The sequence below is a fragment of the Delphinapterus leucas genome, chromosome 7 (genome assembly GCF_059928025.1).
Source record: "Delphinapterus leucas isolate spDelLeu-1000000601 "Yukka" chromosome 7, BTC_Dleu_Yukka2, whole genome shotgun sequence".
Lineage (NCBI taxonomy): Eukaryota > Metazoa > Chordata > Mammalia > Artiodactyla > Monodontidae > Delphinapterus > Delphinapterus leucas.
The window spans coordinates 99,877,840-99,901,915 of NC_143135.1; the positions used below are offsets into that span (position 1 = coordinate 99,877,840).

The window sequence follows — 24,076 nt, forward strand, 5'->3', positions numbered from 1 at the left end:
CAGATTTGGCCATTTTCAAAGGGAACAAGAAAAGTAATAATAATAAAAGGAAAAGTGGTATGAAAAATAGAACAAAATGATAACATCAGAAGGATCTGATCCTACTTTAAGCTATATATGCAATTTGCAATGAAGACATTTCTTTGAATCCTTCTTCCTATACCAGGAACAATATTGTTTTAAAAGACAATTATTCTGCAGTGTTTGGGCACTTCTGTGTCTAGAACAGCAAGCTCTAATTTTAACTTTATGTATTTATGAAACTCACCATATTTGTCCAGATTAGGAATAGCCCAGGAGACAAAGATAGTATGAAAAAAATCAGTTCATATTTTCCTCTTATAAAGATGCTACTAGTTATTTAGGAAACTGGTACAAGGTGCAAGAGATAAGTAGGAAAAGTTAGACAAGCTATAAGGAAAGTGATGAGACAAGTCTATTATACCACATATAACACAATCTGTAGAAGAAACACAGTTATGAACAAATATCATCTTCGAAGACAATAAAAATTGAATATCTTTACATTATTGTTGTTTGTAATTAGAACATGTTTCTCCTCTGGATTTTAAACAGGGATTTTCTCAGTGCAACTCTGACATCTTTGTCCCTCAAACTAAATCAGAGGACTGAGCATGGGTCCCACATTAGTATAAAAAACAGAAGAAACTTTTCCCTGCTCCATAGATCCAGGAGAAGAATATTTAAGGTACATGAATGCTGCTGAACCAAAAAAAAAAGAGAAAGAGCAATGATGTGGGAGCTACACGTGCTGAAGGCTTTCGATCTTCCCTGAGCAGATTTGATATGAAGAATGCTAGTAAGGATGAAGATGTAAGAAACTAGGATGGTGAAACTGGGTACTGTGATATTAATACCCATAACAATGAGAACTACCACCTCACTGACATAAGTGCTGGTGCAAGAGACTTGGAGGAATGGGAGGATGTCACACAAGTAATGGTTGATATTAACACTGCAGAAGGTTCATCTAAGCATGCACCCTGTGTGGGCAGAGGCTCCAGTAAACCCCATCACATACACAGCCAAAGATAGCACCAAACAGACCTTATGGGATATGGTGACCTTATATAGCATTGTAGTACAGATGGCCACATAGCGATCACAGGCCATTGAGGTCAACATATAGCACTCAGAGATGACAAAAAAGAGAAAGAAAAACAGCTGAGTCATGCACCCAACATAGGAGATGATATTCTTCCTGAATACAAAGTTCATCAGCATCTGGGGGGTGAAAACAAAGGAGTAACAGAGATCAATGAAGGATAAGTTGAAGACTAAATAGTACACGGGGGTGTGGAGATGAGAATTTAGACCAATAAGAATGATCGAGCCCAGGTTGCCCACCATGGTGACAATGTAGATCATTAGAAACAGGTAAGAGAGGGGCTGCTGGAGCTCTGGACGGTCTGTTAATCCAGCAAGAATAAATTTAGGCACTAAGGAGTCATTTCTAGCCAGCATTCTCAACTTTGGAAATCTGTGAGAATAGAAGAAAACTCCATCAATAGGGAACCCAGCTCTGTTCTTACAAACTCTCTTTTATATGGGCTTTATGAGAAAGAGACTCAGACTGGCAGAAATCACATAAGTCCTCCTTTGCTTCATAAGGTCTGAAGGTACACACCCCTCAACATTTAAATCACTGTCTTTCATTGCATGAACTGCATGTGACAAACAACTGCTCTATCTTACTAGAAGATAGAGGGATGGGGTAGCTGAGGAACAAGCCTACTTGCTGATGGGCTTCAGTGGTGGGAATGTATCCCCATTTCTCCCCCCTATTCATCTGATTCATCACTTCCTAGTTCCTACTCATGTTTCCATTACCCTGCTAGGTACCTCAGGTCCCCTGTTTTGACCATCAAGAAAGGATCCCTACAGGGAAGAGACCATACAGATATTCTGCTACCAGGAAGTCTCTCATAGTCTCTAAGGTTTTCAGATACTTTACTATAAGAATCCAGGAAGTTAATAATTGATAACAGGTATTGAGGTGAACCTTAGTAACCTAAGTTTTATACTTAACCATATATTCCAGTGTTTCCACACATTCTCCTCCTCTGCTCTATCCTAGCTGGACAGCGAATGAATAAAGAAAGGTGGATGTGCTTTCCTAGGTTTTGTAGGATGGCATGAATGAGAAATATTAATTTGAGTGATTAAGTTAGTTATTAAGTTTGTGAAAACACTTCAAGCTGTATACTTATTATGATATATCAACTTTCCTCTGTTTATACATTTCAATAAAAAAATTTTAGAAAAAAAACACTAATTTCTTCTGATGTTGCTGTCTGGATTTGTCACGTGGAACTGCTCGTTCTCCTGCTCCCAGAATGAAGATGGAGTCAACACAGAGTGTATGCTGCGAACAATACAGGCAGTAGAGTCAGAGCTTCAGACTTTGGAGTTTCTTGTTATTCAATATAAATACTTCTCATTTTTCAGCAACAGAGGGAGTAAGCAAGTATAGAAACTTGGTTATCTCACTCTGCAACCATTGAGGGAATTCAGTGCTGACCCTTTATACGTGTTTTACCTCCGCTGTCCTGAAAGAAGAACTGGCCTTGGAGATATCAAAGCTGAGCAGATGTAGTCACAGAATCTTCTTCCTTCCCTGGAAAAGAGTCATAGCATAGATCTCACAGTATGAATGTTCCAAGAGTCAGTCTATGATTTAGATCAAACTTGTGGTTATAAATTTACTAAGAGATCATGAAGGGAAACCACAGGCTTCACATCTGAGCCACAATGTCATAGAGCACACAGCATTTGCTTAAGGCTTATAATTCTTTTGGACCTGATTAGAAATTCAGGTATAGGGGTCCCCCAGGACTTTCCCATCATGATACGCTCTGCAGGGGAGAAATGTGTCTGTGTTTACACCCTAATTGTTACAGTAAATGTTAATTTCCCATCAGGGATTATACATTCCCCAGAGCATAGGAGAAAGGCTCCTCTGCTGTCTCTTATAAAGATGCAAATAATTAATGTCATTGAAAATTCACTAATTATAATTCTAGGTAAAATTAGTTTCAAGAATTTAAGTTCATAAAGATATATGACCATTTCAGAAAAGTTTATTATGGCCCTTTATAATAGTTGAGTCTCTTTAAATAATCAGTGTTTACGCAAATTTTATAGACATAAACCAAAGAATCTTTTTAATTGATTTCAGAGATTATTGTTTAATAAAACACTATTTACTATAAAAATTATTCCATGGAAATTTAATTACCTTGAGTTGTTCTGATTCAATATGCTTTTAATAGATTAAAATCAAATGTATAAGAAAAATCACTGTAAATAAGCTTCTATTACAAGGAAATATGACTTTAAAATTCCTATGTATGTATTAGCTTATGATCATGCTTATGAGAAAAAAAATCTAAGTTTAAAAAAAATTTTTAATTATTATATATTCCCAGGAAATTTCAAAAATAATGGATAGAGTCCCCTGAAATCTACCCAGCTTCCTACCATGGTGACATCTTTGACAACTGTAGTATAATAGCAAAACTACAGACATTATTTAGCTTTGAGCAATTTTATATGCAGTATGTGTTTCTGTCGTGTGTGTGTGTGTGTGTAGATCTATGTAATGTGACCACTTGTGTAGATTCATGTAACTACCACCATCATGATACAGAACTCTTCCACTAACATAAAGGAACCCCTTACACTACCTCTTTATAGTGACACCTATCCCCTCCCACCTTCATCTGTCTTGCAGCAACCACTAACCTGTTCTTCATCTCTATAGTTGGGTCATTAGGAAGACAACGGATGAAACTATACAATATATAACTTCTGAAATTGGCTTTTTTTCACTAAGCATGATGCCCTTAAGTCCCTCCCAGTTGTTGCATGTATCAACAGTCTGCTCCTTTTATTGCTGAGTTGCATTCCATTTTATACAACCCACATTTATTCAAACTTCTGTAGTAATTTTAAAACTACTAGGTTCTTGTTTAATGCAAAACTAAATCTGTTTTATTTATGGAAAATGTTTAAGGGGCAGGGGATATAATATCACAGTTCAGATTGGCTCTTCTTATAATATTCTCTTTTTAATCAGTTTTATTGTGGCATAATCTGGATACAATAACGTGCTCTCATTTTAAGAGTACAGTTCAGTGACTTTCAAAAATAATACAGTCATGTAAAGACCACCATGGTCAAGATCTAGAGCATTTCCCTCACCCCCAAAAGTATATTCATCTCCCTTTGCAATCCACCCCCTTTTTTATCATGAAAGGATGTTGAAATTTGTCAAATGCTTTCTCTGCATCTAGTGAAATAATGATTTTTATCTTTCATTCTATTAATCTGGTATAGCACATTTATTGATTAGTGTATGTTGAACCATCCTTGCATCCCATGGTTAAATCTCGCTTGATCATGGTGTATGATCTTTTAATGTGCTGTTGAATTGGTTTGCTAGAATTCTATTGAGAATTTTTGCATCTATATTCATCAGACATTGGCCTGTAGTTTTCTTTTCTTATACTGTCTTTACCTGACATTAGTGTGAAGGTAATTCTGGTTGTAAAATGAGTTTGAAAGCTGTTCTTTCTTCCATTTTTGGAAGAGTTTAAGAAGTTTTGGCATTTATTCTTGTTTAAATGTTTAGTAGAATTCACCAGTGAAACCATCTAGTTTTTGGTCCTGGGCTTTTCTTTGTTGGGAGGTTTTTGATTATTGATTCAATCTCCTTACCCGTTATTGATGTTTTTTGTTTGTTTGTTTGTTTTTGCGGTACGCGGGCCTCTCACTGTTGTGGCCTCTCCAGTTGCGGAGCACAGGCTCCGGACGTGCAGGCTCAGCGGCCATGGCTCACGGGCCCAGCCGCTCCGCAGAATGTGGGATCTTCCCGGACTGGCGCATGAACCCGTGTCCCCTGCATCAGCAGGCGGACCCTCAACCACTGCGCCACCAGGGAAGCCCTATTGATCTGTTTCGATTTTTCTGTTTCTACATAATTCAGTCTTGGTATATTGTTTGTTTCTAAGAATTTATCCATGTGTTCTATAGTATTCAATTTATTTGTGTATAATTGGTCATAGTAGTCTCTTATGATCTTTTGTATTATTGTGATATCAGTTGTAATGTTTCCTCTTCATCATGATATCACTGCCGTCTTTGTCTCTCGTTACAGCTGTTAAAGTTTATCTTGTCTGATATAAGTATATTTATCACTGCTGTTTTTTGGTTTCCACTTGCATAGAACACCTTTTTTTATCTCCTCACTTTCAGTCTGTATGTGTCCTTAAAGCTGAAGTAAGTCTCTTATGGACAGCATATAATTGGGTCTTGTTTTTTGTTTCATTTTGTTTTAATCCATTCAGCCACTCTTTTCTTCTTGACTGGAGAATTTATATCATTTACACTTAAAATAATGATTGATGGGTAAGGACTTACTAATTCCATCCTAATTGTGCTCTGTTTTGTAATTCCCTTGTTCTTTTCTTCCTCTCTTGCTGTCTTCTTTTGTGATTTAATGATTTTCTATAATGGTATGTTTCTATTTCCCTTCTCTTTATCTTTTTATATTAATGTAGGCTTTTGCTTTGTGATTACCATGAGACTTACAAAAAATATCTTATAGATATAACTCTATTTTAAGGCGATAACAACTTAACTTTGGTAACACACAAAAACACTACCCTTTTACTCCCTTCCCACATTTTATGTTTTTGATGTCACAATTTACCTCTTTTAATATTGTGCATCCATCAGCAAGTTATTGAAGTTATAGTTATTTTTAATAGTTTTGTTCTTTAGTTTTGTCAACCTTTACTAGAGTTGACTGGTTAACACACCACCGTCTCATAGTATTATATTCTGAATGTGGCTATATACTTACCAGTGTACTGTATACTTTTTTACATTTCATGTTACAAATTAGTGTTCTTTTGTTTCAGCTTGAAGAACTCCGCTCGGCATCTCTTAGAGCAGGTCTAATGCTGATTAATTCTCTCAGCTTTTGTTTGTTTGGGAAAGTCTTTATCTCACCTTCATTTTTAAAGACAGCTTTGCTGGGTAAAGTATTCTTGATTGGCAGGGCAGTTTTTTCTTTCAACACTTTGAGTATATTATCTCACTCTCTCCTGGGCTGCAAGCTTTCTCTTGAGAAATCTGATAGTTTAATGGGGGTTCACTTGTATTTGAGTATTATTTTTCCTCTGGATGATCTTAAATTTTTGATTTTAGATAGCTTAATTATAATGTGTCTTGGAGAAGATCATTTTGAGTTGAAATATTGGGGTGACCTATTAACTTTATGAAGTTGGATGTCCAGATATCTCCCCAGATTTGGGAAGTTCTTAGCCATTATTCCTTTAAACATGCTTTCCGCCCCTTTCTCCATCTTTCTCCTTCTGGGACTCCAATAGTGTCTACAATGTTTCTCTTAATGGTATCCCACAGTTCATATAGGCTTTCTTCACTCCTTTTCATTTTTTTTTCTTTGTTCTCTACTGACTGCATAATTTCAAATGTCCTGTCTTCTATTTCATAGAATTGTCCTTTTGCTTGATCTAATCTGCTTCTGCTGTTCTTATCACATTTTAAAATTTCATTCATTGTAATTATTCAGCTCCAGGATTTCTATTTGGTTCTTTTTTATGATTCTATTAAGCTTCACATTTTGTTTGTCATGATTTCATTGAATTGTCCTTCTCTGTTTTCTTGTAGCTCACTGAGCTTCCTTAAAACTGTTATTTTGAATTCTTTATCAGGCAAACTGCAGATCTCCATTTTTCTTTGGCTCTGATTCTGGAAAATTATTGTGCTCCTTTGGTGATGTCATGCTACACTGATTTTTCAAATTCCTTGAAGACTTTGCTACTGTCTTCAAATCTGGAGAAGCAGTCACCTCCTCTGGTCTTTCTGACAGGCTTCAGGAGAGAATTACCTTCTGTCAGCCCTGCTAGTAATTCTGAGGCTTTCTCAGATCTTTTCTATGGTGCTCCACACTTGTTTCAACTTACAGCAGAGTTCTTATGCTTGTATGCCTTCTTTCAATGCTGCAAAACTAGTTCAGTTACTGATAGCCTCCTTTTTGCTTTCCCTAGGGTGGTGCTGCATGCTCAAGTTTGTGGTTTCTCCCAGGCCTGCGCAGTTGGGTCAGAATTTGAGTTGGTCTTATAATCAGTCAAAGACGGTATGTCCCACTACTAACTCTTTGTGAAAATTCACAACATCATCATTATGTGCCTGTGTTTGTGTATGTATTGTGTTTTACTGTTAACAACAAAATGTGCAGAATCTCACTTTAGGAGATGTCTTATGCAGCATGGTGTGGGAGGATACAGACAGGAGGCTCTTAAGAGTCTTGGCTGGGGTCCCAGTCTTTGGCCTCTCCATGGGCAGAATGCCTGTTAGGGTTTTCCCTTAGCAACAGGCCTGGAATGGTCTGCTCAGAACAGTGACACACCAGGCCACATGAAAACAAACTAAGGAGCAAGCATATTAAGGCCAAGAAATGCTCAAGTTCATCCAGCTCCCCAGTGACCTTTTCCACCTGAACAAAAGTCCCTGGTGTCACCACTCGCTGGGCAGTGGCTTTGGTGGACAGAGAGCTAAAAGGGAGTGAAAGTGACAGTGTCCCCCAAGCCCCACCATTCTCCCTTCTCCATGCTGGGAGTCAGAACTGCTGCCTTTGCTCAGTGGCCTTGTTTCTTAAACTCTTTCTCTCTTGGGATTTCTTAGACTTAAAAACAAAAACAAAACGACAACAACAAAAAAAACCTATTTGTAATGATATAGCAGAAACACTAATTTCACAGTGCTAACACCTACATGTTGAGGGGGGGATTGGCTTTTGGTACCAAAAGGTATCATTCCAAATCAAAGTTACTCTCTGGAGGTGAAAAAATACAAGAAAGTTAAGAGGACAGATTTTGCAGGTTGGTAACAAAGAGGAAAGGCTCCAAGAACAGGGTAGAGATGGGGTCTGCTGGGCACCTGTAGAGCAAGGACCATTCCCACCCCATGGGGTGCCAGGACCCCTCCAGAGCAGTGGGTTGGGGCTCAGCAGCCACCATACTCTGCCTTCACCTGTTCAAGAACAAGTGCTCCACATTCAGCCCCTTTCCAGGCATAGCTGGGGATGGTGCCTGTGAACACGTGTCTGTGGGGCATGCCAGGGACTCTTCGTGAGGCTGGGGCATCATCCATCCAGACCAGGTTTTATTGTGTACAAAGCCTAGTGCGCTCACTCCTCACCAGATGCTGGCCACAGCCTTGCTGGAGGAGGGGGCCAGGTCTGCTTCAAGGGCTTGTCCTATCGCACTTGCCAAGAAAGGCATTTTTTTGAAGCTGGCTCCACCCCTCCCTCCCAAACTGCCTGCAACCAGCTCGCTTCCTCACAGCAAAAGGATGGGCCGTCAAGAAAGGTGTCTGGAGGCAGGGAGGGAGGCAGTGAAGGAACCGGAATACAAGCAGGACAGGAAGTGAGCCCCCAGCTGCCTGAGATGCAGGTGGGAGAGAAAGGGTCTGAGGAGGACAGAGAGGACGGGGGCTACCAGAGACAGCAACGCAGCAGCAGAGTAAGGAAGCTGCAAGGTCGGGAAGTCGTGAGCAGAGGGGAACCCCAAGACCACGGAAGGCCCAAGACAGGAGGCCTGAAGAGAATGGGGAACTGAAGTACAAAAAGGTGACCCCTACAAATGGGGGACTGAGGCACAAAGCGATGGGACCCTGAAGTGAATGGGGGCCCAAAGGGGGCCGGAAGCCCAAACAGACAGTGGAGGCAGATGCGTAAGAAGGGGAGGCTGAGAGCCCAGACACTGAGGTGTGAGAAGAGATGGGAGTTGGGGGAGCAAGGCCTGGGGCAGTGGGGGCCCAGAGCCCCAAGACCGGAGAGGCCGATGGGCGAGAGGCAGGGCATCCACCGGTGGGCCCCAAGTGGAGCCGAGCTCCGCCGTGTTCAGCGGCTTCCAGGCTGCTTCGGCACGAGGGCCAGGTGCCCGTCTGACGGGCGGCAGTGACACGGGAACCCCGGCCTGAGCGGCTGGCTGGGAGACGCACTTCTTGTTTTAGAACATACTTAGGGTTATGGACGGGCACTTACTCAGCTTGCTGCCCCTGGTGTCCTTCTTGGCCAGGCCCTGGCCCGGCGGCCCCTTAGGGCTTTGCTTCTCCATTTTGCGGAAGACCCGAGGCGGCAGCGGGCGGGCTCTTCGTGCGCATGCTCCTCACACGGCGCCACAGCCGCCGGCTCCTCCGAGGCGGGTGTGCAGCTCGGCGGGCCTGGGGTCCCCATGTTGCAGAGCAGAAGACGGACGAAGCTTTGTCCTTGTGGGACCGTCAGGCGCCAGGCCACGGGCAGCTGGTGGGCGGCCTAACCGGGGGCTGCAGTGGGCCGGGGCGTGGGCTGCAGGGCACTTCTGGTGCTAGCCGCTGATTTGCCCCAGGGTGGCTTCCGTGCCGTCCATCTCGCAGTTGCTGCCGTAGGAGGCCTTGGCGGTGGCCCAGGCCACGCGTGCCCGCAGGCCCCACTCGTCTCCCGTGACAGCCTCCGAGCGGTCACCCAGGCCCAGCCGGCCGCCCGGGGCTCTCAGGCTGCCTGTTCTCTAGCGCCGCTTACTTCGGGGCCCAGCAGATGCCGGAGACCAGGGAGCCCTCGCGCAGGACCTCGCAGGGTCCGCTAGCCGCCTCCTGCGCCCGCCGGGTCTTCAGAGATTCTCCGGAGAAGGTAAGAGTGAGGCTGCGCCTGCGTTTGGGCACAGGGCACAGGGCCTCCGGGCTGCCCCTGGGCTCCGGGAGGCTGCGGTGGAGCGAACCTTGGCCCGCGCGTCGCGTCGATTGGCGGCGGTAAAGCTGCGGCGGCGGCGGCGGCTGTGGGAGGAGTCGAGCGGGTGGAGCCGGCCGCTCTCGCTGCTGCGGCGCTGGCTCCCCAGATCAATATTATTCTTCATAAGCAAATCAGCCGGGAAAAGGCATTTGAATATAACAAAATTTCTTTTATCTACAATTTATTATTATTCCGTCAACCCCAGTATACGTGGAGTAGGGTTTCAGAGTTGGAAACACATAGCTCTGTGAGAAACAAATTCAGCAACTAGAGTACAGTGTTTATACACAGCTCGAAGAGCCAGTCAGAATTTGGCCTTGGGAGGAGTCCTGTGTAAAATATCACAGACTCGCATTGTTCTTACATAAACTTCAACACTTTCTGAAGCATCAACATTTCTGATTGTTGTGTGCGTTGGTTGATTTCCAGAGTGTTGAAATCATTGTGTTTGTCAATTTTGGCCAAGTTTGTGGATGTTCTTGTGGAGAAGATTTGCTGACCTCACTCAACCATAAGTTCCACTGAAGAAGGTCCTTTTGATTTGACTTACCCATATTTTTCAGGAAATATAAACTATGTTTGTAACTTCTAATAATTTTTGGTGGAAAAATCCAAAGTTGTAGCAAATGAATTTTTGTTACATGAAACAGGACTTATTGGGAAAACCAATAGTGACATTGTTTGCCAAAGAAGAAGCTAGAATATTCTCTTTTGAGAAGTGAGGTACAAAGATTACACAAATTTCAATGATTAACTGAGAATTAAAACGCCCTGAAATCTTGTACTGCAAAGTTTATTCATATTTCTAACTTAGAATTTAACCCATTTGACAGATACGTGTTTTGCCAGTTAGATCATACTTTGGCTGATACATGTGGGGGAGAAATATTGTATCAGGGTTTATGTGCACAAACAATAGAAAGTGACTCTAATTCAGTGCTGTATGTCAATTATACCTCAATAAAACTAGAAAAAAATGACTAGCTCTTTTAAATAGAAAAGAGTTAATATAAAGAAGATTGGGAATTCAGACAATTGTTTTGAAGTTCTAAAACCAGGGTTGGAGAATAGGCAGATGTGGCAGGTATCCGCATCTATAAGGCATCTTATAGACAGCTTGGTAGACAGAGGTTCTGCAAAGGTGGGGCAGGCCAAAAGGACTGGCAGCTGTGCTGCCACTGACAAAGGATGCTCACCCAATTTTGAGCAGTTGGCAACACCCACATCATGTAGTGTAGTTGTGGATATGTTATTCTCTCAGTGTCAGGAGAGCAGAGCAGGTCAATGATTCTGCTAGTCTGAGGTTTTGACTTGCGGCAAAGCGTTTAAGGGAACGGGTCGTCAAGTCAGACTTTCTGAAATTTAAACCCAGATGGATCCTCCACTTTCTAATTGTGAAATTTTAGACAATTTATGTGACCTCCTTCACCGTTGGTATCCTCATCTGTGAGATGAGAATAATTGTCTTTTGGCATAAATGACTTACTACATGTAAAATGTTAGAACACTGCCTGGAACATAGAGTCTGATAAGTTTTTGTTCTTCTTCTCCTCATTCATATTCACCTGAATGTACAGCCTGAACCTGTTCCCTACCTGCCTCCTGGACGGTTCTGTTTTATGTCTGTTTATGTTCCTCAAGTTAAAGTGCCCCAAACTGCAGTCAGCATTTATTTGGCGATTCTCAGCACTGCTCCTCCTCTGGTCATCAATTTATAAGCTTTTTTTCACTACCACCTAGGCAACAAATAAATTGTAAACATCTTCTTCTCACTCAACTTCTTCATCCAGCCTCCAAGTCCCAGAGAACTTATCTCCTTGAAATCCTGGTCTGGCCTTTCTCTCTCAATTATACTGATTTGATAAGCTTCTCCTCATCTCATGTTTAGATTACTCTAATAGTTTCCAGTGTGAGTTCCTGTGGAATCTTACCTCCCTCTCACCACACACACACACACACACACACACACACACACGCGCGCGCGCCTCTTTCTTGCAATATGGTTATAACTGTAAATTGTTAGATAAATCTTGGCAGTTAGATTATTAAACAGTATTTATAGATAGTACATAAAATGCTATTTTTGCTTTCGTTTCCTATTTTGTTTTCCTTGAAGTTAATATTTTTAGGTGCTTTCATTTGCTTAATATTCTATGGATTTCTGTGATTCATCCCTAACCTCGTGCCCATTTGTACAGATCTCCTCTCAGTATGTACAGCTGTAGCTATATGATGTTAGCTGGTAGTCTGAAAGTGTTATCTTCTTTAAGATGTCTTTCCAATAAATTTATGATCCACTCCAGTGACGACACGATGCCCTCTTACTTTGTTGAAGATTTAACATCTTGAGATCTCCCTTCACCATCTTTCTGGGGATACTCTTCACCTCTTACCTATGTTAGGTCCCTGTACCTATGTTAGGTCCCCTATTCTCTGGATCCTATATCTTCCTGTTTCTTGGTTTCCTTCTTCATTTTTTTAAATGAATTTTATTTTTTAGAACAGTTTTAGATTTATAGAAAAATTGAGAACACAGTACAGAGAATTACCATATACCCCAAATTCTGTTTCCCCTATTATTAACATCTTACAGTACATTTGTTACAATTAATAAACCAATATTGTTGTGTTATCAATAACTAAAATCCATATTTGATACAGATTTCCTTAGTATTTACCTAATGTCCTTTTTTTTAAACATCTTTATTGGAGTATAATTGCTTTACAATGGTGTTAGTTTCTGCTTTATAACGAAGTGAATCAGTTATACATATACATATGTTCCCATATCTCTTCCCTCTTGCGTCTCCCTCCCTCTCACCCTCCCTATCCCACCCCTCTAGGTGGTCACAAAGCATCGAGCTGATCTCCCTGTGCTATGCGGCTGCTTCCCACTAGCTATCTATTTTACCTTTGGTAGTGTATATATGTCCATGCCACTCTCTCACTTTGTCACAGCTTACCTTTCTCCCTCCCCATATCCTCAAGTCCATTCTCTAGTAGGTCTGTGTCTTTATTCCTGTCTTACCCCTAGGTTCTTCATAACTTTTTTTTCTTAGATTCCATATATATGTGTTAGCATACGGTATTTGTTTTTCTCTTTCTGACTTACTTTACTCTGTATGACAGACTCTAGGTCCATCCACCTCACTACAAATAACTCAATTTCGTTTCTTTTTATGGCTGAGTAATATTCCATTATATATATATGCCACATCTTCTTTATCCATTCCTCTGTCAGTGGACATTTAGGTTGCGTCCATGTCTTGGCTGTTGTAAATAGTGAACATTGGGGTGCATGTATTTTTTTGAATTATGGTTTTCTCTGGATATATGCCCCAGGTGTTATTTTTGAGAAGACTTTCAGGAAGCCAGAAAAAATGACAGCTGCCTAGATCCGCACCTCCCAATATTTCTGGTAAAAGCAATACAGAAGAATAAGATGAACAAATAAAAATCTGTAAAAACAATATCTACAGCATAATCCAAAGACAAAAATATGCCCGAACTTCAAAATAACTATAAATTAAGAAAGAAAAACTCCAAATCCCAGGAAGCAATCTCTCTCACTCCTGCTCTAGAGACCTCAAGCTTTTGCAATGAGCAAGAGCAGGTGGAAAAAGCTTAGGTAAGAGAGAAGAGTTGTGATTGTGATGGATCTAGTTTGATCCAAAACCACGGTCAGAAAGAGTTAAGTTCACACTAAATGTGAAAAGGAAGAATCTGTCTCGAGAGATGAGAGTGAGATATACAGGAAGGGAAGGGAAAGGATATGCAATTTGAAGTGTCACCTCTTGGTACCTTGAGAGAAGAAAAAAAAATAAAATTATAAAAGTACCATGTGTGGAGTAAAGAAGTAATAGACACTAGTAACAGAGAGGTCAAGTACAGAATAAAATTTGTGTTGTAACGGTTTTAAAAATAAAATCTTAAAGATTAGAACACGGAAAAGAAGAAAAATAGGCAAAATCAAGCAAGCAATGAGATTCTTCACTGGGTTGGTCTCTCTCCAGTCCCTTCCTGAGAATGATATTCTCTTGAAATCTCACCCAGAGTTAAGCAGTTGAGGGTGAGATCATTTTCTTGGCATCAGTCATGTTTGAAAGATGCATCTCTTCTAACAGAAGACTGAAATTAAAAGTACAGGCATTGAGCAGCATATATTGAGTCTTTTCCTTTCTCTTTATTCCTTCTCCTCATTTTGGACTATAAAAGCTCAAAATACCTGTTGGGTAGTCTTGGGTGAAGGGTGATAATGTTGATGCCTGCCACATGTTGATACTGGAAGTTACAAAAGTAGGTACCTAGATAAGAGCTACTCAATTTCATGTGATCTGAGTATATGGAAAAGGGCGGTGGAGCCCCACAGAACAAGCTAGTCCTATATGGTCTCATGGTAAGCCATTTTCCCCTTGAGTTATACCCCAACTCTTAGTAAGGTCCATTTTGAAATTTCAGCTAAAATAAGATCAAGCAAAGGAGTGATCTTTTCATTGCATGAGTCAGAATAATAAAGGTGGAGATACATATTCATGAGGAACAGAGTAGAGTCTTCTGGTCTACACAAGGAGAAAGTCTGTCTGAGAAAAAAGCCAGGTAGAACCAAGCATATTCAAGTAATTGAAAGAAAGAGACACAACCCTCTGGATTCCTCGGATCCATTCAATTCTGAAGCATAATGCATCCCTGGACTTGCCAGTTAAGTGAACTTTTTTGTTTGTCTCAATATCATTTCACTTACAATGAAAAGTAATTATTTATTATAATGAAAAGGTTTTTAATTAATACATGTCACTACTGTACCTTGTACAAAGTTCTATGATAGTAATTACTCCCTTTTTTCTGTATAGCATTGTAAGAGAAATTAATTTTATATTAAGAAAGATCTGTGTTTAAATCCTGGCTCTGCCATTAGTTGTTATGACTTTGGCAAATTTCTTTTTAACATCAGCTTTGGTTTCTTCATATGTAAAACAGAAATACTTTTCTCAAATAATTCTGAAGATTATAAAGGATAAGTTAATGAAAGAGTTTAGTATTGTAGCTAGAGCCAGATATCTATAAATTGTGCAGTTCTCACTTTCTTTTGTTGCTTCTCTAATTAGAATGAGAGAACCAAGGGGCAGGATCTGCATCTTATTCCTTTTTGTATTCAGAGTACCTTGCAGCTTAAATCCACCAAGATCATTATTTACTCTAGAGAAAACAGGCTTGTGAAGGAAAAGTAATCAGCATATTTTACTCCTTAGTTGTGCAAAGCATTTACATCCTCATAATCATGTAAACACTGAATATTAATGGAACTTTAAAAATTAACTGTACTGGGAAGATGAAGACATTAGGAAGTATATTTGCAGTGGTAGAAGGTGAAAATTGGCTAGATTTAGTTTCCCAGACTTAAAGTCAATTGACAAGACATAATAGTGAAAAATCAAGAAACAACCACATGTTATTTAGAAATATAAAGACCAAAACAAAAAAAAAGAAAAAATAGAAAGAAAGACCTGTTAATAGCAGCATGAATAAAAATAAATAAGATTGACTTCTTGCCCTCTAGGAGTTTACAGTTTAAATGAAGGTACGCATGTAAACTCACTGTATGTAAATGGGAGAAGATAAATGCAGGAGATGCTTCAGCAGCACACAGAGAAGGCACTTTAGGTTCCGGGAGTAGAGACAGGAGAAGAGGTCAGAATAGATGTTCTATCAGAAATGATGACAGAACAAGTCTCGGAGAATGAGTAAGTGGTATCCAATGAGAACAAGGGAGAAGGCATTTCAGGAAGATGAAATGGCATGAAGCCAAGAAATCATCAAAATGCGTGAGAAGTACTACTAGAGAGTAAAATTCAAGAAGTAGACACACGGGAGAAAAGGCTGTGGACGCCAAATTTGGGGAGCAGACCCTAGAAGGCTCTTTCTGAGGAATTTGCATCTGTGTTGAGAGAGAAGCTAAACAAGGGAATACAGCATTTTCACAAGTAATTCCATATAAAATGTGTGAAGAATAGATTTCCAGAGAAGAGAGATGTGGCAGGCAAAATTCTGAAACATGACCCGCCCCCCAATGTCTTTTCCTCTTGTATAATCCCCTCTTATTTGAATGTGGAAGGAACCATATATATAACGATATATCACTTTAGGGATTATGCATGTTATATGGTACAGTTGACCTTAAATTAGGGAGATTATCAGGGCAGGCCTAATGTAATCACATGAGCATATGAAAACAAGAGAGTTTTTCTCAAGCTAGTGGCAGAAGGGGAAGTCTGAGAGATTCAAAGCACAGCAAGGATTCTCCATTTACCGCCAGGTTGAAGACAAGAGGGCCACATGATGAGGAATGCAGGCAACCTCTAGAAGCTGAGAGTGACCCCCAGCTGACAGCCAGCAAGGGAATGGAGCTCTCAGTTCTACAACTATAGGAACTGAGTTCTTCCAACAACCTGAATGAGTTTGGAAACAGATTCTTCCCCCAGAGCCTCCAGAAGGGAATGCAGCCCTGCCCACACCCTGATTTCGGCCTGGGCAGAGAATCCAGCCATGTGATTCCATACCAGACTTCTAATTTACAGAACTATGACTAATAAGTGGGTGTTCTTTTAAGCCACTAAGTTTATGATAATTTATTACACATCAATAAATTCTTAATGTGAACTGGTAGTTGGAGAAGAACATTGAGTCACAAATGTACCAATATCAACTTACTAACAAAAGATGTAAACACAGGCTCAGTAATTTCTTCCCTAAGGAGCCTGATCAAACTGTGATCCTAAATGAGGCTCATTTTCCAAGCTTCCAAACAAGTTGCTGAGATCCACAGAGAATAAGATGCGTTCACACTATTAGCCCGCTGATGGTTTGGAGACATAAAGCTGATGCATTTGCCTTGCCCTGAAGACATATGTGAATCTACAGACAGAAGGGATGTTGTCTCCTCCTTTGTCAAAACCTCTGTCTCCTTCCCGCCAATGAAGGGAAAAGAGCACATAAGGCCTGGTAGTAGTGAAGTCTCCAGGTTGAAGGAAGTTGGGTGGCGAGTCTTCTCTGTTCTGATGTTTTCATTCCCACTGCTACAGCAGTGGAGAGATGTGGGAGGTCACCTGCCCTTCTTAAACAATCCATTGTGATTTTGAGGTAAGATTGGATAAAGGGAATGGGTGGGAGGAATGCAGGATCGTAGGGGACACTCTCAGTACTTTTGCTAAGCCTGGTTCTGAGTTTCTGAAAGGTAGGAGGAAGAGAATAGGTTGAGCAGTGGGCACAGTGGGGATCACAGTGACCTCACTGTCCCAAGCTTCAGGAATTTCCATAGCAAGCAGTCCCGGGTACCACTCTGGACTCCTTTCCTCTCTTGCTGTACGGCCTTGGCCAGCCTACTCATCTCTTCAAGATATTTTTCCTTATCTCTCAGATGTGGACATCACTTTGGACCCCTGCTGAAAGACTTTATCCTGGATCGTGTCAGCCCAGGGGAGGTGAGGAGTTGCAGCTGAGATTTGAAAACATGGAAGGAAAGGACAGATGAGAGAAGAAAGTTGAAAGATACGGAGTTGTCACTCTGGCTCTTCTAGAGTGCTGTCCCAGCAGTCACCCTTGAGCCCCCATGGAACAAGTCCTCGGTCTAGAAAGAAAGGATTTCAGTCTCTTCTTGATGTGACATTGTTTTCTCATTTCCTCACAGATCACACCCCTGCCGATAATGTCTGTGGAAAATGGCTCAGTTCATCCTGGTAGGACTTACAGACCAAAGTCAACTCCAGATACCCCTCTTCTTCCTCTTCTTATTGAACTGTATGGTCACTGTGGTAGGGAATTTGAGCTTAATTAATCAGATATGCCTGAACTTTCATCTTTACACTCCCATGTATTTTTTGGTCTTCAACCTGTCCTTCATAGATCCCTACCACTCCTTGGTCATTACGCCTAAACTGCTGATGAGCTTTGTGTCAGAGAACATCATCTCCTTTGCAGGGTGCATGACTCTGTTGGGTTTTTCTTTTGTTTCTTTGTCCATTCTGAATGCTATGTGTTGACAGCCATGGCCTATGATCGCTGTGTGTCCATCTGTAAGCCCCTTTTGTACACAGTCACCATGTCCCCTCAGGTCTCTTCTTTGCTGATGTTTGGTTCATATGTAATGGTGTTTGCCAGTGCCGTGGCCCCCACAGGGCACATGGTCAGATTATCCTTTTGTGATTCCAGCATCAACAACCATTACATGTGTGACATCTTCCCCCTCCTCCAGCTGTCCTGCAGCAGCACTGATGCCAGTGAGCTGGTGGATTCCATTATTGTGAGCACAGTTGTAATAATATGTAGCTTCATTATTTTTGTTTCTTATGCTTTGATCCTCTCCAGTATCCTCCACATCTCATCAGCTCAGGGTTGGTCCAAAGCCCTCAGTAGTTGTGGCTCCCACGTAATAACTGTTTGCCCTCTTCTATGGTTCTGGGTTGTTTACACATCTCAAGACCTTTTCTGATGGTTCTGTGGGCCAGGGGAAGTTCTTCTCAGTATTTTATACCAATGTAGTCCCCATGTTGAACCTCCTCATCTATAGTCTAAGGAACAAGGATGTCAAACTTGCTCTGAAGAAAACCCTAAAGAGAGTTGCGAACTAAGCAGAACCAGTATTGCTGGGTTGTTGGGTGTGTGTGTGTGTGTGTGTGTGTGTGTGTGTGTGTGTGTGTGAATGTGTTTTCCCGTAATTTTCTTCAGCACAAGGTTTTTGCCTTAGATCCTTTTTTCTGTCTAATCATGCCATTTAAACATGCAAATATTATTGAGTCTCATGATTGTTCTCAGTTCCATGCTTACTCACTGAATGAGCTTTATTCTTAACAGTGGGCTCCAGAGACTCAGCTTGATTCCTGCTCCTTTTCACACCACCTCCCACTTTGCCTCTTCCCGTGTACTTTTCATACATCAGCATGAATGTGGTCTGATGCGGCCACCCCTCTTTGTTTTCCCTAAAGACAATGTTAATGTAGCCCTTTCTGTTTTTTAACCATTTGAGGAGTTCCTTCTGTGTAAGTTATAAATTTTCTAGAATTTCAGTGCTCTTTTAGTCATGGTTTCTATAGTACTGCATTTCCAAACTCAGCAAAGCTTCAATAGTATCTATGAGATATTTATGCTTAGTTAACAGGGATCACAAGTATTAGCTTATAAGTATGGAATGTGTTAATACCAATTAGGAACTGAGAGAAATGAACCTAGTTACTTTAAATCAATTTAGTCTGACTCGTTGTAATAGCATCAGGGGTATGATGTATATGTATATATACATGTATCAGATATGTACATAATATGTAATGTACATGTACATAATTTTGTTTACATCTCTGCCTAATCAAATAGAATTTGACCACCTAGTGTTTACTCCTTTCTCCTATATGGTTAGACTAGAATCTGGTAAAATAAATATTCATGAAATTAATAGTTTGAACTTGTTTGATACAGATGTTTTCTCTAAAGCAAACTAAAAGTTTTTGTTAGTAAAAACTTCCTTTTTTTTCAGAAAATGACTTTTCTTAAAATTCGTGGCCATAAATCTTCAAAACGGTGAAGAGTCTGGTTTGATACAATAGAAGGAAATGCCATTCTTTTTTCAGTTTGAAGTACAGCCTTCTGCATTTCTGATAAGGCAGGTCTAGTGGTGATGGAATCCCTCAGCTTTTGGGTTTTCCAGGGTCTATTATAACATAGGTATCTTTCAAATTGACTGTTTCAGGTAAACAGCACTCCTGTTTGCAAACTAACATGTTCCTCCTGAAGAATTTGGATCCCTTTTGGAAAAAAGAAGAACTCTTTGGTTTGGTTACAAATTAAATTAGGAAAAGCATGTAATTTTACCTTCAGAAACTAAGATAAAATAGGGATTTGTTGTACTACTTATTATATACATGAAATTTAAAACCTGTCTCCAGTGATTAATGATGTTGAGCATTCTTTCATGTGTTTGTTGGCAATCTGTATATCTTCTTTGGAGAAGTGACTATTTAGGTCTTCTGCCCATTTTTGGATTGGGTTGTTTGCTTTTTTGTTATTGAGCTGCATGAGCTGCTTGTAAATTTTGGAGATTAATCCTTTGTCAGTTGCTTCATTTGCAAATATATTCTCCCATTCTGAGGGTTGTCTTTTGGTCTTGTTTATGGTTTCCTTTGCTGTGCAAAAGCTTTGAAGTTTCATTAGGTCCCATTTGTTTATTTTTGTTTTTACTTCCATTTCTCTAGGAGGTGGGTCATCTCACACCAGTCAGAATGGCCATCATCAAAAAATCTAGAAACAATAAATGCTGGAGAGGGTGTGGAGAAAAGGGAACACTCTTGCACTGTTGGTGGGAATGTAATTTGATACAGCCACTATGGAGAACAGTATGGAGGTTCCTTAAAAAACTACAAATAGAACTACCATACGACCCAGCAATCCCACTACTGGGCATATACCCTGAGAAAACCATAATTTGAAAAGAGTCATGTACCACAATGTTCATTGCAGCACTATTTACAATAGCCAGGACATGGAAGCAACCTAAGTGTCCATCAACAGATGAATGGATAAAGAAGATGTGGCACATATATACAATGGAATATTACTCAGCCATAAAAAGAAATGAAGCTGAGTTATTTGTAGTGAGGTGGATGGACCTAGAGTCTGTCATACAGAGTAAAGTAAGTCAGAAAGAGAAAAACAAATACCGTATGCTAACACATATATATGGAATCTAAGAAAAAAATAAAGTCATGAAGAACCTAGGGGTAAGACAGGAATAAAGACACAGACCTACTAGAGAATGGACTTGAGGATATGGCGGGGGAGAAGGGTAAGCTGTGACAAAGCGAGAGAGTGGCATGGACATATATACACTACCAAAGGTAAAATAGATAGCTAGTGGGAAGTAGCCGCATAGCACAGGGAGATCAGCTCGGTGCTTTGTGACCACCTAGAGGGGTGGGATAGGGAGGGTGGGAGGGAGGGAGATGCAAGAGGGAAGAGATATGGGAACATATGTATAACTGATTCACTTTGTTTTAAAGCAGAAACTAACACACCATTGTAAAGCAATTATACCCCAATAAAGATGTTAAAAAAAAAAAAAGAGAAGCCACAGCAACGAGAAGCCCACGCACTGCAATGAAGAGTAGCCCCCTCTAGCTGCAACTAGAGAAAGCCTGCACGCAGCAACGAAGACCCAACGCAGTCAAAAATAAAATAAATAAAATAAACTTAAAAGGCACAGAAAAAAAAAACAAAAAAATAAAATAAAACCTGTCTCCAAAATGTAACCTCTGCATGTGTTAGTAGAAGATAATAAAACCAAGTAAATAAATTAGGTGTGCCTGCAAAGCGGCTGTGGCATTTTTAGAACCCCCAAATGCATCATGGTAGGTAAAATTTTGTTTCTAAGGGTGGCAGCAGAAATATAACAGACATATACCTGCTATTGTGCACAGTCCTCATGCTTGGCTTGAACCGTGGTTAAATTGGATTGCATTTCAGTTTCCTCAGTAGGATTGACACTTGCCTTGCCCTAAATTTTAGGCTACTAGAATGCTACGTATCAGATACCACACTGAGAAAACTACCCTTCATCATTGGTATGTTACCTTCAAGTCTTTTCTCTTTACATCTGCAGATATATTTAGGGGGAAATGGGAGTGATATTACACATAAATTTATGCATTCTTTTTCCCAGTTTTACTGAGATAAAACTGACAAATAAAAATTGTATGTATTTAAGGTATAAAACATGATTTTATATATATACACACACACACACACACACACACACACATTGTGAAATAATTACCACAATCAAGCTAGTTAACCCATCCATCATCTCACATAGTTACCACTTTTTGTGTGTGGTGAAAACACTTAAGATCTACTCCCTTAGTAAATTTAAAGTATAAATCCCCAGAACTTGTTCCTATCATAATTGAAAGCTTGTACCCTTTGGCCAACATCTTGCCATTCCCTACACCCCTTAGCCCCTGGCCACCACCATTCTACTCTCTGCTTCTATGAGTTTGACTTTTTTTAGATTCCACATATAAGTGAGATCATGCAGTATTTGTCTTTCTGTGCCTGGCTTATTTCACTTAGCACCGTGTTCTCAGGGTCCATCCATGTTGTTGCAATGGCAGGATTTCCTTCTTTCATGGATGAATAATATTCGAACGTGTGTGTGCGTGTGTGTGTGTGTGTGTGTGTGTGTATCACATATTCTTTATCCATTCATCCATTGATGGACATTTTGGTTGTTTCCATATCTTGGCTATTGTAAATAATGTTGCAATGAATATAGAATTACAGATATTTCTTCAAAATCTTGATTTCATTTCCTTTGGATATATACTCAGAAGTGGAATTGCTGGATCATATGGCAGTTCTACTTTTAATTTTTTGAGGAGCCGCCATACTGTTTTCCACAGTGGCTGAACCAATTTACATTCCCACTAGCAGTGTACAAGGATTCCCTTTTCTCTGCATCCTCACTAACACTTGCTATTGCTTGTCTTTTTGGTAAAAGCCATCTTAACAGGTGTGAGGTGATATCTCATTGTGGTTTTGATTTTCGTTTCCCTGATAATTAGTGATGTTGAGCACTTTTTTGTATACCTGTTGGCCATTTGTATGTCTTCTTTGGAAAAATATTCAGTTCTTTTGTCCATTTTTTAATCAGGTTTTTTTTTTTTTTTGCTATAGAGTTGTATTGAGTCCCTTGTATATTTAAACCCTTATCAGATCTATGGTTTGCAAATATTTTTCCCATTCTGTAGGATGCCTTTTCATTATATGGATTATGTCCTTTGCTCCTGCTGTTTTTTCATCCCTTTCTGTCATGAGCATTTTCCTGTGTCAGTAAAGATTTCCTTCTATGAAAGCACTGTTCCTGATGCCATGCTCTCTCATGCCTTTTAGACTTCTTACTGATATTTCTTCTTAGGATGGTATTTCCTCTGGAAAGTTTACTTTTACTGTGTTCTTTTACCACCACCACCATCTCTGTCAAGATTTTTCTCCTTTCCTATATGTATATATAGAATTAATAACTCATTATATAAGGGAAATATGGCTTCTTAGTATTGGGGTCCTTTTTAATTATTTAGTTTTTGAGTCCGTAATGCATTCACATGGTTCAAAATTCAAAAGCTACAGAAAGGGTATACAATGAAAAGTCTCCCTTACATTCCACATACCCCCAGTTACCTACTTGTTCTCCCAGAAGGCAGCCAGTCCTATCAGTTACTGTCAGTGCTGTCAGTGACATTTTATTCACATATAATAAAGTTCATATATATTAGCCCACTGATTTTACATAAATGGTAGCATTCTGTGTGCACACTGGTTTAACCTGCTTTTTATCTTATATATACCATTTCTTGAGACACAGCTAGAGAACGAGTAAGACTTAGGATCCAGGAAAGAGTAAATTCAGAAGACTAGTGAAGTCCCAGGATGACAGCTGTGTAGCTAGCCTAAAAGCAACCAGTCCAGACTGGAACAGTGGTTTAGGGGGGTTTTTTCCACTTAACAATACATTTTGGATATCATATCATATATATATATATATATATAAAGATAGTCATATATGATATATGTCTTATATATATAAAGATAGTCTTAGTTTTTAGTACACCTACATAAAATTTTTGTACAAATGTCCAAAAAAGTATTTGAACAGTCTCTTTCTGATGGATAACTAGGTTAATCCCAGTTTTTTGTTATTGTGAAAAAAGGTTAAAATTAGTAAACCAGTACATAAATCGTTAGGCATGTGTATAGGTTTTTAGAGTGCATTTATTAAGCCTAAGGATATGTATATATGTAAATTTGATGAATATTGTCCAGTTGCCCTAATAGACCTGTTTCTTTGATTCATGTAAGTTTAAATTACCTCTCAGTCCAAATCCACCCTTCTGTACTTTTTTTCATGATACTGGGGCTAAGCCTCTGGAGCTTATATTTCTGCTTTGCCAGCTGGCTTACTATTCGGTTCCACCAGTATTCAATGCCGATGCCAGAAATAAAAAGCATCTTAAAAATATGAAAACAAATTGAAACAGGTTACAGGAAGATGACCTGAATCGTCTTGGCATCGATTTAATCACATGCAAGGAAAAAACAGCAAGTGCTCCACTCCCAAATGTCATATTGGATATTATGTAAATAAACAACTAACCAGAGTTGAAAATATAGGTTCACTCTTTCAGTAGATATGAAAAAAACAAATGTGTGGGCATGTAT

At 40.0% G+C, this 24,076-nt stretch overlaps 2 protein-coding genes across 2 annotated transcripts; one reads left to right on the plus strand and one right to left on the minus strand.

Annotated features, from left to right (window-relative positions):
- Positions 1–318: 318 nt before the first annotated feature.
- On the minus strand, positions 319–2,579 carry LOC111167455 (olfactory receptor 8B3-like). The gene is given in 3 exon segments (XM_022560356.2): positions 319–619; positions 621–736; positions 739–2,579. Coding segments are annotated over 3 exon segments (939 nt in total). The 5' UTR covers positions 1,486–2,579; the 3' UTR covers positions 319–543.
- Positions 2,580–16,789: 14,210 nt separating this feature from the next.
- Positions 16,790–18,472, plus strand: LOC111167440 (olfactory receptor 8C8-like). Its single transcript, XM_022560330.2, is given in 3 exon segments — positions 16,790–17,811; positions 17,814–18,254; positions 18,256–18,472. Coding segments are annotated over 3 exon segments (906 nt in total). The 5' UTR covers positions 16,790–17,535; the 3' UTR covers positions 18,445–18,472.
- The last annotated feature ends 5,604 nt before the right edge of the window (positions 18,473–24,076 follow it).